Source organism: Ptychodera flava, chromosome 9 (assembly GCF_041260155.1).
Source record: "Ptychodera flava strain L36383 chromosome 9, AS_Pfla_20210202, whole genome shotgun sequence".
In the NCBI taxonomy this organism is placed as follows: domain Eukaryota; kingdom Metazoa; phylum Hemichordata; class Enteropneusta; family Ptychoderidae; genus Ptychodera; species Ptychodera flava.
In genome coordinates, this window is record NC_091936.1 from 38,962,489 (window position 1) to 38,978,125 (window position 15,637).

The following is a 15,637-nucleotide window of genomic DNA, read 5'->3' on the forward strand; positions in this document are numbered from 1 at the left end:
CTCACCCACTGCTTCAAGGAACTCTGCTTGCAAGTGGACTGGAATAATTGGGTCCGGTAACTCATTAAAGAAATACTTCAATGCTGTTGCCACAGCATTTATCCCTACATTTAGCTCAGCAAGATCCACGGTTGGATCTGTAAATGACAGGTAAGACAATATCAATGCTTTTCTGATGAGTCTGCTGCATTGACAAACCAATGTTAAGGTAGAATGTGCCTCGGGGACAAATATTCAGACTCAAAACTTTTACAATATTATTTTGGTCTATCACTCGTTGGGGGCTCATTTTGAAGCTCATGGAGTAACTAAATTTCTAGCAGCTTACTTTTGAAAACATCAAAAATTAAGGTTTTCCCAATATAGTTAACACAGGGATGGCGGCCATTTTGAATTTCAAGGGTTGGTATATGTTTAGTAATACGTTTCTATGGTACCAAATTTTACACGTTGACCCCTGATTTTTATTCAGATTTTGAAAGTGAATAATTTACTGTGGTTTTACGACTTATCCGGACACCAAACTTGCTAATTACCCAGCAACTTCGCTGATGATATTGAGACTTTGATCGGTAATTACCAAAGCACTTTGGTAATTCACCTCAAACTTGATACTTGATCTGGCTGCAGTAACTCGATGGGTGGCAAAGTGTAAACACAGATGCCGACATCTACAGTGCATGCAGCGATAGCATAAACCAATTTGAGACATGAGTTTGCACTCGAAGTATTCAACAGTGTACCCATACAAAAAATTGCTGAACAAAGTGATGAAAATGGCACAGGACAAATACAACTTGCAATGCAGTAAACCTGCCTACTGCACCAAAAATATTTCTTTAACTTTAATGGACACCATGTCTGATTGAACAGTCCTTTTTCCGCTCAAGTCGTGCTGATTTAGGCACAATTCTTGAACACCACTCAAACTTTCAATCACTTTCCTAAATCGACTTACACATGAAGAAATTGTAAAGGAAGCTAGAATACAGAAAAGATTTTCAATATCTCTATCTCCATGAATGGGCATTCCTCGATCACATTTATGCCGATAGACAACCATTGCCAAAAGGCAGCAAAATTCAGCAATGATTCCGAGCTTTAGTATTTCATATCCCTGCATCAAATGAAATTGTAAACACAATCCCATCAGTGACATTTGGTAAAATTTTCACACGAATCATATCTTAAAATTAAAAAAAAGTGAAACAATGACGTCTTGTACTTTGCCGATCAACAGCACAGTGTGAACTGTGAAGTGGCATCTGCATTGCCTGCACGTAAAAGCAACTCAGTGTACTCAGTATCAAATGGTCTGCATCTTATGGAAACAACAACTGGCAGTGAAAGTTGTAATAGTCACCGGTAAAAACTCTTCACAGATGAAACGATAATTGCTTCAAACGAATGAAACTGCAGGTTTTATAGGAGGAAAACCAATGGCGGATGTCCGGAGTGGGACTATAGGTGACGGAGACGGAGGGTCATAGGATTATGAATAAACTGGATAATGTAGGATTTTCCTCACAATACTGTAACAGGAATTCCAATGTCCCCTTGTTTTAACATTAATAATAGTTTTTCTGCTCTGAGAAGTAATTTAACAAACTCTAACGACCCATTATACCTCCTAACCTCTCCGTAGTTGAGTTTTACATGTAACACGGATGAACAGCACACATGTACATATGTTGGTTTTACTGAGGAATGCTGTTCAGTGGAATGCCAACCCCTGGTTACAAATTAGTTTATGGCACTTATCAGTGACTTTGTATACACATTGTGTACCCCATGGAGCACTCATGCAGCCAGATCAAGTATCAAGTTTGAGGTGAATTACCGAAGTGCTTTGGTAATTACCGATCAAAGTCTCAATATCATCAGCGAAGTTGCTGGGTAATTAGCAAGTTTGGTGTCCGGATAAGTTGTAAAACCACAGTAAAAATTCCTTGCTGACAGTTTGAGTGAAAGTTTAAGTCTTTTACTTTTGAGGCACGTACTACCATACGATCACAAAAATTGGCCACTTACAGGTAACAATAAAACTTCACTGCATTGGCGTTATCCTATATTGGATGATTTCTGTATTTCATGTTGTTTGGTAGGATGAGTTGGAAGTGAGGATGTCTGTTTATAAGTTGAACCTTACCTTCATCAAACTTCTGAAGTATGATCTCGCTGTCTATATTTTTACCAGGCACTCGGTACAAACCTTCAGCTTGAAGACCTATCGAGTAAGAAAATACAAATTTGCACAGTTGATCACAATTTGAACATATCTAAACAACATCTTCCCTTGGGACGTATATAAAAATACCAACGCTGTCAAAGGAGCAGTTGTGAAGAAATTTGACAACATATAAGATTTTTAAGTCATTTGCATATATTTGACAGAATCATTACTGCATACTGCATGTTTACTAAGTGTGACATTTTTCTTTGTAGCACATATTTCTTAATGATTTAGGAATATTTATTGACTAAAAAATTGTTACGCAATGCATTTCCAAAGTATATCATTATTACCTTCAGCTTCTAAGTACTCGACACATTTTACGACAAACCGCGGTACTCGGTCGTCATCGTTGACGATTTCTTCCAACGGTGTTCCAAAGTAAGTGTAAGAGACAGAAACATTCCCCTTAGCACCTTTCTGCTTCTTTTTCTTCTGCTGCAAATTTGAAACATCACGTAATTTTATCAGATTCATTCTGAAAATCAATCCCGCCTTGTCAAAAGTTTTGTGTCACGACATAGAATTGGTGGCGTATTCATCATGGTGATGATTGTGATGCAGCCCTAATTCAACAAATGCTGACAAGTTCACAGAGTTCAAGTTCAACAAACGTGAAGTGCATTATTTTCACCTCTTTCCACATCAGTCTTTGGAGTAACTCCATGGTTTAAAATAGTATTGAGGGACTAATGTATAGAGCAAAGAGGATCACAGGGTGATAACAATGATAAGGTCTCACCTCCTCTTTCTGTTTTCTTTTCTCTTCTTCCCTCAATCTCTTCTCCTCTTTCTTCTTCTGTTTCTCTGCTTCCTTCTCTTCTTTCTTGCTCCTCTTGTTCTTCCTTTCATCTATGTTACTCTGGTAACAGGAAACGTCATCATTTCAGTTGATGCAAACTCATTTTGCTTTCTGACACACTGTGTCACGTGCTTCGTCATGACATCTGAATCTTTTGCTGCTACAGTAATTTGCTTTACATTTCCATGCACACACTGAGATATCTCCGTTTAGCTTTAGAATAAGTCTACATCTGCTATCAGAAGATGCCATCTGTCTATTGCAGGCTGACAGAAATCATCGACTTGCTTTACTCACCTCTCCGTTTTCAATGTCATGTTGATGTGGTTTTGCTGGCAGCGGCGGCAGTACCGGAACTCTTTGAGGGAAATCACTGTTGATGACAGCATCATATGGATTCTCATCGTCGTACTTCTTATAGCTCTGCCGTAAATCTTCACTATCACTGCTTGAATCTGTTGAAGAACATAACATGATGCTTACCTTAATTGAACCATAATTTGCCCTTTGGACAAACACAATGATTGGATGGCATCAGTGGGCAAGTTCATATTATTACAGCTGTTTGCACAACATCTGATCCTTACAAACTAGCAGTAAATTCAAACGTCACAGAGCCACAGCGACAAATCAACCTTATATTTTCAGCTCTGTGGGTGCAAATGCAGTTGCTGTAGCAACATTTATCATTCATAATTGAGCCCTAAGATTTTGGTACAACTGTTGGCCAAGATAAAGAATGCAAACCATGGGCCTCTGTTGATCCAAAGATTTATCTTTCGAGTGCTGTAATTTTTTCTCACCAAAATTTAGTGCAACATTCTACCAATTTTATGAATTTTTCTCTAATGTTTTGATACTTTTGGAACATTTCATTGGCTACAGTTTTTTTTCCAAAAATTTTGGAAAAATCTGAAAAAAAGTGACTAAGGTATATTTTATAAAGGCGACACAACTAACTTTGGCGCTCAAAGGGTTAAAAAGTTGAAGAATTTGAACTGGTTGTGGATTTCTATTTATGAATATTGACCGTGAAGTTTGTGAACACATAAATTGTGAATCTTAACCCTTTTCCTGCTAGTCCTGTCACTTGTTTTAACCCTTTTCCTGCTAGGCCGGTACTTGCTGTCGGCCAAGTCAGTAAAAACTAGTACATGAGCAAAAGCCTATATGCATTTTTCACCTACTTGGCATGTATGTCATAGCATGTCAAGTCAGTAACAATCATACGGTATTTACAGTATCTGTATGTCTTCAGGGGCCTTCACATGTTCACCAAGGATGATTTTTACATATGTGCTAGCTTTGTGGTCACTTACCCCAGAAAAGCTATAGTTATGTAAATACGCACAGCCTGGTTTGAGAGTGCGTGAGTGGACAATGCCAAACCCATGGGAAGATGGTCCCTTCCATATCACATGATGCAAGCTCCAAGCCTGGAGCTTTTTTCCCATGGTTCAAATTACATGGGGCAACTTCCTGTACTATTTTTTTTGGTTTTTGTAAAAAGTCGTGCGAATTATAAATGGCGAAAATAGCTTCTCTGGGGTAAGTGACCACAAAGCCAGCACATATGTAAAAATCATCCTTGATGAAACTTCCCCTTGAAGGTAGAACGCGTCTCGAAACTGAAAGACTTAAAACTTTTGCTAAAAATTTCCTTTAGGAATCTTGCAACTATTCTCTTTCAAAATCATGATTAAAAATTGGGGGTCACTGTGCAAATTTGGTACAAGAGAAACAAATTACTCAAGATTTACCAATATTTAAAATTCAAAATGGCCACCATCCCTGTGTTAACTCTATGGAGAAAAATAAAATTTTTGAATTTCAAAAAACTAAGCCAGTGAGGTTTTCTTACACCAAGTGCTCTAAAATGAACCCCCACAAGTGGTTGATCAGAAAAGAATTGTAAAAGCTTGATAGTTTGAATATCTGTCCCCGAGGTGCGTTTTACCTTAAAACACAATGTAGGGGACGTGCTATGCCCGCCTGGTTTAACCAACTTGAAGTCAGAGTAACAGATAAACTTGGCAGAACAAGGGTTAAAGCAGAGAGTAGACTATGTTGCCATATGTAACCTTACGTTTGCAATGACGCTTACAAATAATGCCACATAAAAGTTATTGTGTTACAGATAGCCTATGAAGCTACAGAGACACTCACTCACAAACTGTCAGTGCTCAAATAAGATGTGCGCTTAATGAAATACATAAATACCAGTAAGATGTACAGGGTACCACAAGATGGAAATGACAGTTACAGAATTTGACACACATGCAAAAGTTTTGGGGGATGACCTACGTAAAGCCACTGGAAAGATTTCAAGTACCATCTAGTATTTTAAATACACCTAAAGTGGAACGTTTTTGCCTTTCACAAGCCTCATGAAATTAAATGTCATATTTTGTACAAAATATAAATATTTAATAAACTATCTTAGTGGTGTTAGGGCTGATGACATTGACAGTGACACCGGATCTGACAGGTTTAATCAATGGGAACAGAACAGTATGATTCAACATTTGGAAGGCATTCAGGAAAAGTACTGTCTCCACTCCTGAATCTTTGGAAACTGGCTTTGATAAGCTTCCTTTATTCAATTCCATGCAAACCAATTTATCTGTGCTCCCGTGCACTGGTCATGCCATTCTGTCACAGCAAAACGTTCAAATGATCTTGTTTTACCAGTTTCAAAAATTACACTTTTTCACAGTAGCCAGAAATCAAACAAAAAGATAAATTGAAAATGGGTAAAACTTGTTCATGAAAGGATGATGGAATGACATGAAAACTAATATAACAAGTGCATTATAGAGAGATGTCAAAATCATGTATTGTAAAAAAAAGTCACAAAAACAATGACCAAACAATCATGAATTCTAGTGATGCACTTTTAATATGTAATGAATTTGAATATGGCACAGAACGTTGCATTTTGAAAAGAGGTAAAAGTTGAGACTTTCACAGAAATGTTGGTCCATGAAAAGTGCTAGAGACAAAGTCACATGTACCAAAAGCCACACAGAATCACATACTTCATATTTACAGCAACTCCATTTACACTCTCCACTGGCAAATTAGTAATTATTTGAAAGGGGGTTGGGGGAGGGAAGAGAGGAAGCAATATTTCCTGCACTGGATAATAATATCATCAGCACTGAAGGGTTGGTAGGTAAGTGCTCCCATGGCGCTATTCTTTGAAATACAAACTAGAATACAGAGAAAGTTTTCAGTGTATTTGACTCTGTTTTCAGTGTGGTGTTGTGTGATTTTGTTTTGATGATAACACAGAAATTCATACAAGAATTACGGATTGATCAGAGTCCCTCTTTCATTTTTTCGTTTGCTAGTTTTCTGTTGGTCATCTAACGGATTTATTGCTGTTGATAATTTTATGGCGAGAGAAAAACATACCGTCCTGCCTGAGGGTGCAGTCACTTGACTGTGATTTCACACATGGACTAAATTGGGATGAACAATTAATGATATGCAGCAATGTGGGCAATAATTTGAAGCACATGGCAGTTTCTGATTCTCATCACAATTGTTAATGTGGTGGGCAGGGGAAGAAGTGCATTTTGGAGGATCACTTTGAGGAAATTGCAAATTGGCAGTCATGATGATTGTGAGCGTAAGTTCTTGAGGTTACCGCAGCCACATTCTAAGGTACATGTAACAAGGTAAACTGTGTAGACAATTGAGGTCAATTCTCCTGTCAGGAAGGTGCATGTAAGTATCTGGGGATATTGCAATCAAATTTTTTCCAGGGTAAAGATGTGCATATTGCGAGTGTCTTGGGAAACTGCAGCCAGTGTTTGGGATATGAATGTAAGCATCTGGAGGTACTGTTATATATGCTTTAAGGTATGACAGTCAACTTTCACGGTTTGGAAAAGGTGAGTAGAACACAGACTCACGTAGGAACACACTCTACCTCATTCCCACATGCTGTGTTATTGTTACTGCATGGCAACATCACAGTAAGAAATATGACATCATGCTTGTGTGTTAGTAGTTGTTAGAGGAACATGCATGCTTACCAACACCAGGTTTCCCTGCCTCACCGTACAAAAGCCTGTCATCAGTCCGGGCTGGGAGCAGTGGGGGCTCGTCAGAAACAGGGGATGGTTTGTCATTACTTTTGCTCGGCTTTTTCCTCTGATTTTGAGGCTTAGCCGCCGTGGCATACTCTATCTCATTGGTACCTTTTGTTGGTCTTTCCAGTGAAGACTGGTCACTTGGAGGCTTGTCCTTGGAAAGCGTTCGTATCTTCTGCATCTAAAACACCCAGGGGGGAAAAAAAAAACATACAGACAGAACGCTTTAATACTTAATGAAATTGCTCATGATTCTTCTACAGGCTGAAGTATTGTTTTGACATAAAAACATAATATATGCATGTATTCATCAATGATGGAAATTTCTCTGCATTCCAGGACTGGATTGCCCTCTGATTTCTGTTTTGTCATTTTATGATTTACAATTTTTTGTTTCAGCAAAAGTTTGCACACCTAAGAACATAGGTGCCACCATTTGGCATCATCTTTGTTTGACATAGAACGTTTACATACCATGTCCTGCTTGAAGTAACTTGCTGAAAATATCAGTTACCAGAGAGTATCCAAGCCTTGTGACACATTCCAGTGTGTGTGTGTGTGTGTGTGTGTGTGTGTGTGTGTGTGTGTGTGTGTGTGTGTGTGTGTGTGTATGTGTGTGTGTGTGTGTACGTGTGTTTATAAGCAAGTGTAACTGTCATCTTTTGAAAAATTGCCCTGAAATCAAAGACTGTCACTGATTGACTGCTTGTAGACACAATGGCTTGGCACTGCATGTCAGACACTCATCTTAACATCACATGTGTCTTTCCTATTTCCTGCCTCAAACACTTCAAACTCATATAAAACAGAAGAACTGTGGCACACTTTCATAGGCTTAGTCAGTAGGCTACATGTAACTTGAATATACACTGGCCCTTCATTAAAGGGACAAAGTCAGCATTTTTCATGAATTTTGTTTGATACGAGATACTACTTATATTGTTTGACATGTTGAACGATACTGAATGAATGGGTGGCCATGCATATATTTGACCCCGGTTTTAGACACGATCATTGAAACCATCGCAAAAATGAATTAATAGTCATGACCATTAATTCATTTTCGCGATGGTTTCATGTATTGTGTCTAAAACCGGGGTCGAATACATTGCATGGCCGCCCATTCATTATCTTTCAACATATCAAACAATATAAGTAGTATCTCATATAAAACAAAATTCATGAAAAATGGCCGACTTTGTCCCTTTAAAGCCAAGCAAAAGTAACTTTTGACAAGCTGTTCAGTATTTGTGTTCCATGTATATCAACTACATTTATTTTCCTGTGTCCACTTCCTACAGCATATTGCAATACCACACAAACGAATGTGTGACTTGCATTGCTGTTGAAGATAATGGAAGACGGGTCCTGATCTGAATGATATAATCAACAATAACAAAGCATGGCACACAAATACAGTTTGCATTGGCAGGCCAAATACAGGGTATTTTGACATGCTACAGGATGTAAATCAAGAAACTGTAGTTGACATATGGAACAAAAATCTGTGAATTATTGTTAACAGCTGCAGTTACAAGACCTTACACATGACCTGTTAATCTACTTATATTTTGCAGCGATTCAATTACAGTAAATATGTGGCACTCTGGACTGTTTTGGGCCAAACTTTAGGATCTGAATTATTGAACAGGATGAAGTTTTTGGGTTAAATAAAACATGCATCCTATTCTGGTCGTGCCAGTTTTTTGGACTGACAAGTTAAAAAAATTTCAAGTCTTGTGCACGGAGGAATTATGAGGATTCATTTGAATGTCATCCTTGCAATTTAGTGTATTTGTATCTTTACACCTGCCAACAACGCAAGAGTAAATAGGAAAGGACTTCACATTGTTAACAAGTAAGAAAGAAAGGCATTGAAAAGCTCAGAAACTACAGACCCTTTGTTATGTATTACTCAGTATACCCGTTTACGGAAAAAAAAAGAACTTCTCCCTAGGAAAAGGAAAACGTTTGTTAGAAGCAATGAAAGGAGGTCTTTGTGATGGAGTATATGAATTGCGGTGGGGAGGAATGAAATAACACACAGTGGCAAAGCGGTTTTCTGAGTACAGAAGATGAACACACTTTGTGGTTGTCTACTTGCAGCAACTCTCGTCATCACTTGCCGGCTAGACAGCGCTTTTTTATCTCAAAAGTCTTATAAGTCTCTTGAAGTTATTAGTACCTTGGAGCTCTTATTAAGGTCGTGTACTTCGCTGTAGACTGCTTCCCCAGCTGCTGCCACCACTAAAGGCTGCTTAATGAGATCTTTAGGCAAAGCATAATCATCCTCAGGTGTTGCTAATGGCGCCCGATTGTGTCGTACACTGGGTTCTCCTGCTCGCAAACTTTTGTTAACGTTATCAAACTGCGCTATGTCTAATTTGCCCTGCAATACAATGGGATACATGAGCTTACAGGTTGTCGGGAAGTTTTTTTGGCTGGTTTCGGTTTCAGTTTTGGGGAATACTTTTAAAGTAGATAACTAGGAGAAATATTTTTCCAATCTAATCAATATCTCATGTTTTTACAACTTTTGATACAGTTGGTACCATATTCACATAAGGGCTAGCAGAAGCTTATAATACATCTACGCTATGATAACTACAGCATTTTTCTATCGCTATTACTGTTATACCAGGCAAGCAGTTATCCTTTAAAATTCTACTGCACTGGACGGTTGATTTTTTGTGTGTGACATGGACTGTAATGATCCAATGTGCAACATGAAGGGAGGACAGTAGGGACACACAGGTAGGAGACAGCTTTACAGTCGAGTTTCAAATGTGCACCGAGCATAGGACTAAGGAGTCAATGTGTGTGCTAATTAAGAGAGGAGAGAGGGAGAGAGAGGGAGTTTGGAAAATCGTTGTTAGAAGTCACAGACCCCATTTGCTCATGGATGTCAAATCACCGTAGCTCGCCGTTAGTTGAAATTTCATCAGGAGCTGTCCTTTCCAAGTTTGAACATGTGTATCTGATCAGTTTCAAAGGGAACTGATCTGATGTTTCTGTTGCACTCACCGGCTTTGGCTTGAGGGCTGGTTTGGGTTTCACGGGAGGCGGATACTTCTTATCCCCGGCCGAGAGTGGCGCCGCACTTTCGTCATACAGTATATTATCCACAAAGCCTGACGACTTTTCCTGCTTCTGCCCAGGAACATCAAAGCTGTCATACACCGGATTTTTTACCCAGCCTGGAAATGGACATCATTATGGTTCATTGTGTTATTTGCCTGCTTCTGTGCTTGCATTGTATACACAAGCACAGTATATACTCACATATATGCATACATAGAATACGGTACTCATATATATGTATACATAGAATGCACACAATATATACTCACATATATGTATACATAGAATGCACACGATATATACTCACATATGTGTATACATAGAATGTGCACAATATACAGAGGTGTACTTGCTCGTCACACCATTGTACTGGTCTTAGCTATGCCATCATGCATCTCCTTTCTTTTAAGAACGTGAGTTTATGACCCTTTACTGTAGATTCTGTGATGGTAAGACACGCTAGCGATGCTCTATGCGTGTCATTTTTATCTTGAATTGGTGCAGTAAAATACATACCAGTAATCATGCAGATGTGAAGTGTGAGAATATGTGAAACAGTCCTTGTAAAACCAAACGAACAGCTTGTCAACAAATAAACGATACCATTGAAACCCCTGGGACTGAATTGAATCTGCATGTACACTCTACACAACAAATGTGTGTCTACAAATTTGATTGACGCTCACTCCATGTAAACTATGTAGGAATGTTGAAATTATTTTGAAGTCTTCACATACATATACAAAAAAAATATGGGACATCATCACTGGTCAACCTCTGAGGACATTCCACCCTACAATTTTGTTGACAAATCTGAATCTGGAGTTGGTTTTACATGATAAGAGTTACCGGTAACTTGTGACAGATAACTTACGTAATACCTGAAACAGACTTGCATCTTTATTATTTGATATTAGCACATGCAAAAAAGAAAGACTTATTCATATAGGCTCGATTTTGATTTGTGTGAGAAACAATTACAATACAGAGGAGTGTTTCATGAAAAGTAAAACAAACAAACTATTGTGAAAATTAATGAGGATAGTGACCCTTGGACTGAACAGCAGACAATAATATTGATTTAATTGACAACTATTGCATACAATCTTGGCATTTATTTTGGTTGGCTTGAAGTTTTGAACAGCTCTCCCATAAATAATATGTGATTAAAATGTGCCATTATTGTGCAAGAGAACATGTTTATACTCTGGTGTTATTATACAGATAGACATAAACTAATACACTTATATGAAAATACAACGGAAGGAAAAACACAAAAGAGGCTATGCACATATTATTTTATATAAACTAAACATATCTACAGCAAGCTGGGCAGTATCCCACTGGGTTCCTAGAGTTCATGGGTCTATGGCCATCCCACTGAATTCCTAGAGTTCAAGGGGCAAAGGTCATCCGACAGAGTTCTGTTGACAGTGGCTTGATTAATAGACAAAACGGAAACCTTGACCCCTAGTGTTTGCCTTTGCTTGTTGTTTCTCCAAATGCAAGCAACTTGTTTGTGGTTTACCCAGTGACTAGTTCTTGAGAACTGTAACAAATTTTTCTTGTGATCATGCTTGGTAACAAGAAATTGATCATGATTTCAAGCTCACTGAGAAGTGAGCTACAAACGTGTTCATTGTGGTGGTGATAGACATGGCTATGAGTCACTCTAGTATTGAAATATATCAATAGATTTCTATATCCTTAAGTACTGTGTAGTAAACCACAACACAAGTCCATCCTTTCAGTTGAGAAAGTACTTAGCAGATGCAGAACCAGTTAAGAGGGTATACAAGCATACTTTTGGCAAGTTATAGCAGCAGAAACCTGTGTAATGCCAACTTTGGGTTGTTTTCTAGCATCCTATCATTCTCTGCAGAAATGGAGGAAAAAGTCCCTACATCAAACATACATGCTGTCATGACTACCCCATGATATCGCTCTGTGGTTACCAACTGGCTGGCTTGGAGTGGGCCATGGGTGAAGGGTATGTTTATCTCCCCTCTGAAGCCAGCAGAGCTCCCTCCGTCCGTCTACCATTTTGCCTAAGTGTTCATTGAAAGTTCTAGACCATTTTCCATTGTGAGACTTCAGAAGACAATGTGGTGTTTGGCTCAAAATTTTGTCTGCAGGTTTGGTATCATCATGATTTGACTAAATCATTGATTTTTGAAGAGCCCTAAACTCTGAAAATGTGTTGTCTGTCCTCTGTCACGACACCATGTCCTGTTAACCCTTTGAGAACCAAAGTCAATTTTCGTTGCCAGTAAAAATTATAACCTGTCAATTTTTTCAGATTTCTGCCAAAATTCTGATAAAAAGCTTTAGCCAATGAAATGTGATATCCAGTTGGTCCAAAATTATCAAAAATAATGCAGAAAAATTCATAAAATTTGGTAAAATGTTGAACTAAAATTTTGTTAGGAAAAATTACAGCACTCAAAGGCTTAAACACTAGAGTCATGCACGGGCTTCAATAGTCCCAGTGGATTTGGTAATGGTCTAGTTGAATGATGAGTTGCAGACTCCCCAAAGTATGCAATAAGACTTCTGTAAGAACCTGTAACTGCTGGGAGGAAACTGTTACAGCATACAGAGGGCAAAAAGTGGAGTTAAGGGGTCAGTGGAAGAAGGAAAAGAAGAAGCTTTACCCTCTTTGAAAGAACTAGTAGGTGGCAGCTGCGGAAGAGGTGGCGGCAATGGCGGCTGTGTCTTTGTCTTTTGCCAAGGAGCGGTACCAGGTGGGTCTTTCCGATCAACGCTTTCATAGACATCATTGTCAACCCACCCTATCATCGAAAAGAAAAACGAAGTAAAACGCTGAGTGCTTGGTTTTATACAAATTACGTATTTGTTGTGCATCCTTTATTTTTCAATGTTTGGTGAACGCTCATGCAGTGTTGTTATTTCATCTGTGGACCTGGTAAAGGTCACTTGGGGGCGCTATGCTGGGCTTGTTGTGTGTGCCATAGAAAAAAAAAACAATGTTACTGGAAACTTCTAAGGTTACCGGTTGAGCGAGAACAGTGAGCACGTTGAAAGCCTAGGACAGGTCCATTACAAAGGTGACCCTATAGTGCAACTAACTTTAGCCTACATGCAGGAAATAGTACTCCAAGTATAGGAAAGGTGGTGACAAGGGGTTACTAATGCATGCACAAACTAAAAGGATGTAAAATTACACTGGTCAGTGTGGTTACCTGGTACTTTCACTAGGGAAACCCCCCTCCCTCCAATGAAAAACTCTGAAACACTGCCTATCAAATGAAAATGGAAAAATTGATCAAACACTGGATCTATTTATCTATTTGCTCTTTTTTAGGATTAATATAAAAATGTTCACCAAAACTGGACTTTGCAGAATTTTATGGAAATTTGCCCCTAAAATTTGATTCCAATATTCATATCTTCCCAAAACCTTGCATAAACAGCCTATCAACAGGGGGGTAAAATCAAACACAATTCTAGAAACACACTCTTGTTTTAGACATGCTTCCTGTTCTTTTTTTGAGATTCTAGGGTCAACATAGTTTGTGATTCGGTCCGCAGTTTTTCTGATCACAGTCCTGTACATTTCACAAAATGGCAGGGTAGCCTACATTTGCTTGTAACAGATATTTGACAAATATCTTTTTTGGAGAGGGATGAAAGGAATTTAACAAAGATAATTGTGATTACTTTCTATCTTACTGACCATGAATCTGAAAATAAAGTTTGAAGATATTACCATAATGATGGAGAAACACAAAAGCCTGTGAATGAATTACAACTCACTGAAGTTAAGCTGCCCAGTGAACAATGCTACAATGTTATACTTTCCATAGACACCATGTACCTGTTACCACACAAAACAATTATTGGAATTTGTTGTTTTTGTATTATTAGAATGATAACCCAGCACTGGGAACACAAGGCTAGGTAAATGTTAAAGTACAGTGTTAGAACAGTTAATCAACCCATCACCATTCAGAAAATGACCAGGCAAATTGAAGGCCGAACACAGTTTAAGAGGCATGTGAGAATCAATGACCAACGTTTACCAATAATTCTGCATGAAAAATGCAATATCGTCCCTGGACCCTGTTATGGTGACTGCGATGATCCCTCTTATACACAAGTAATGTGAATCATTTTATTTATACATGGGCAGATTCTCAATGAAATGTCAACTCTTGGATTTGGAAAACCACCAGCCATAAATAATGCATCCCATTACAATCAGCATGGCTGAAATCACATTGGCCAAATGAATCACGTTGTGCATAGCTGTGCAAATAGCAGGGTGAAGCTTCACCTATCTTTTACGCACTGAACAACCACCCACTGCATAACGCACGAGGCCGCATGACATTTAATGCAGGCATGTCAATTAGGTGCACAAGCCAAACGGCTTAGAGATGAGATGAAGCGAGATGCACCAGGATGACAGTTTGCGGTGGTTGGGCTCCACATGGGAGGGCGAAAAAAAAAATGAACTTGGGAACAGTGGGATAAAAAAAAGGTGGTTTCTGCAGGCTGAGAGAAGGTTGGAACGGTGGTGAGAGAAGACATGTACCAGTCATTGCAGGCTCTGTGGGAAACGACCCTGGTGGCATACTATTACGAACCCACACACCATCTGTATTGGAAGACACAGAAAAAAAAGAACAAAAACATAGGAGACATGAAACGCAGAAAAATCCACAGGCAATGAAACTACTAACAATACACAGGAAAGTCTTTGACAATATGTTGGATTAGACGAACACACAAAAATGACTAGAAGTGTTAATTTTTACATTCTCTATCACCTTCAGAAGTATACGGATATTTTAAATCAAACTTAGCAAACTGGCAAATTTTCATCTTTTACAGTGATGTTGACTTGTTTGGAAATACTTTTATGCCACTATTGTCATGATGGGCATATTTTGAGTATTTTTCATAAAATATTCATATCTGTAACAGAGTTCAATTCGAAAGATATATGTCATCAAAAAAACTGAAAATGAAATGTCACTAAACTGGACCTATTAATAAAATGTGTTTCAGCTTTTTATCTAGACAGAGTCAAAATATTGATTATGTCAAATTTTTGGTCGGTGTAATGTTGAACTCTGAACAAACCGCTTCACCTGCCGTTTTTGTACAAAGTGACTCATGGCCCTACATTTCATAATACAGAAAGTGTGTGTGGAATTTGGTTTTTCGGGGAAAAGTTTGAATTCTAAGTGGGAAGAAACTGCCCACAAAGTACGTTATTAGCATGATGCCGAGGAAGAGAACCGATTGAAAAAACATGATCGAAGGAGTATGACAAGACGTGAAATGACGTTACGTAGTATAGGTAAGATGAATCGTGGGTAATTAGAAAAGTAGACAAGTCAAACTACGGGACTGGGGAGTTGTTGATTAGAAACAGACCAGTGCATGCATTAC

The 15,637-nt window shown here is 38.5% G+C and overlaps 1 protein-coding gene across 16 annotated transcripts in view; it reads right to left on the reverse strand.

Annotated features, from left to right (window-relative positions):
- Positions 1-15,637, reverse strand: part of LOC139140931 (rho GTPase-activating protein 5-like) — a 75,924-nt gene that overhangs the window by 11,806 nt on the left and 48,481 nt on the right. For 5 of the 16 annotated variants that reach the window (XM_070710432.1, XM_070710431.1, XM_070710426.1 and 2 more), the window contains 9 exons: positions 12,871-13,008; positions 10,160-10,332; positions 9,321-9,524; positions 7,079-7,316; positions 3,333-3,490; positions 2,976-3,095; positions 2,527-2,671; positions 2,150-2,227; positions 6-137 (listed from right to left, as the gene is read on the reverse strand). In XM_070710432.1, the coding sequence (XP_070566533.1) occupies positions 6-137; positions 2,150-2,227; positions 2,527-2,671; positions 2,976-3,095; positions 3,333-3,490; positions 7,079-7,316; positions 9,321-9,524; positions 10,160-10,332; positions 12,871-13,008 (1,386 nt within the window). Of the gene's footprint in view, positions 1-5; positions 138-2,149; positions 2,228-2,526; positions 2,672-2,975; positions 3,096-3,332; positions 3,491-7,078; positions 7,317-9,320; positions 9,525-10,159; positions 10,333-12,870; positions 13,009-14,774; positions 14,838-15,637 lie in introns of all 16 variants that reach the window. The other 11 variants (XM_070710423.1, XM_070710425.1, XM_070710421.1 and 8 more) reach the window with 6 other exon arrangements.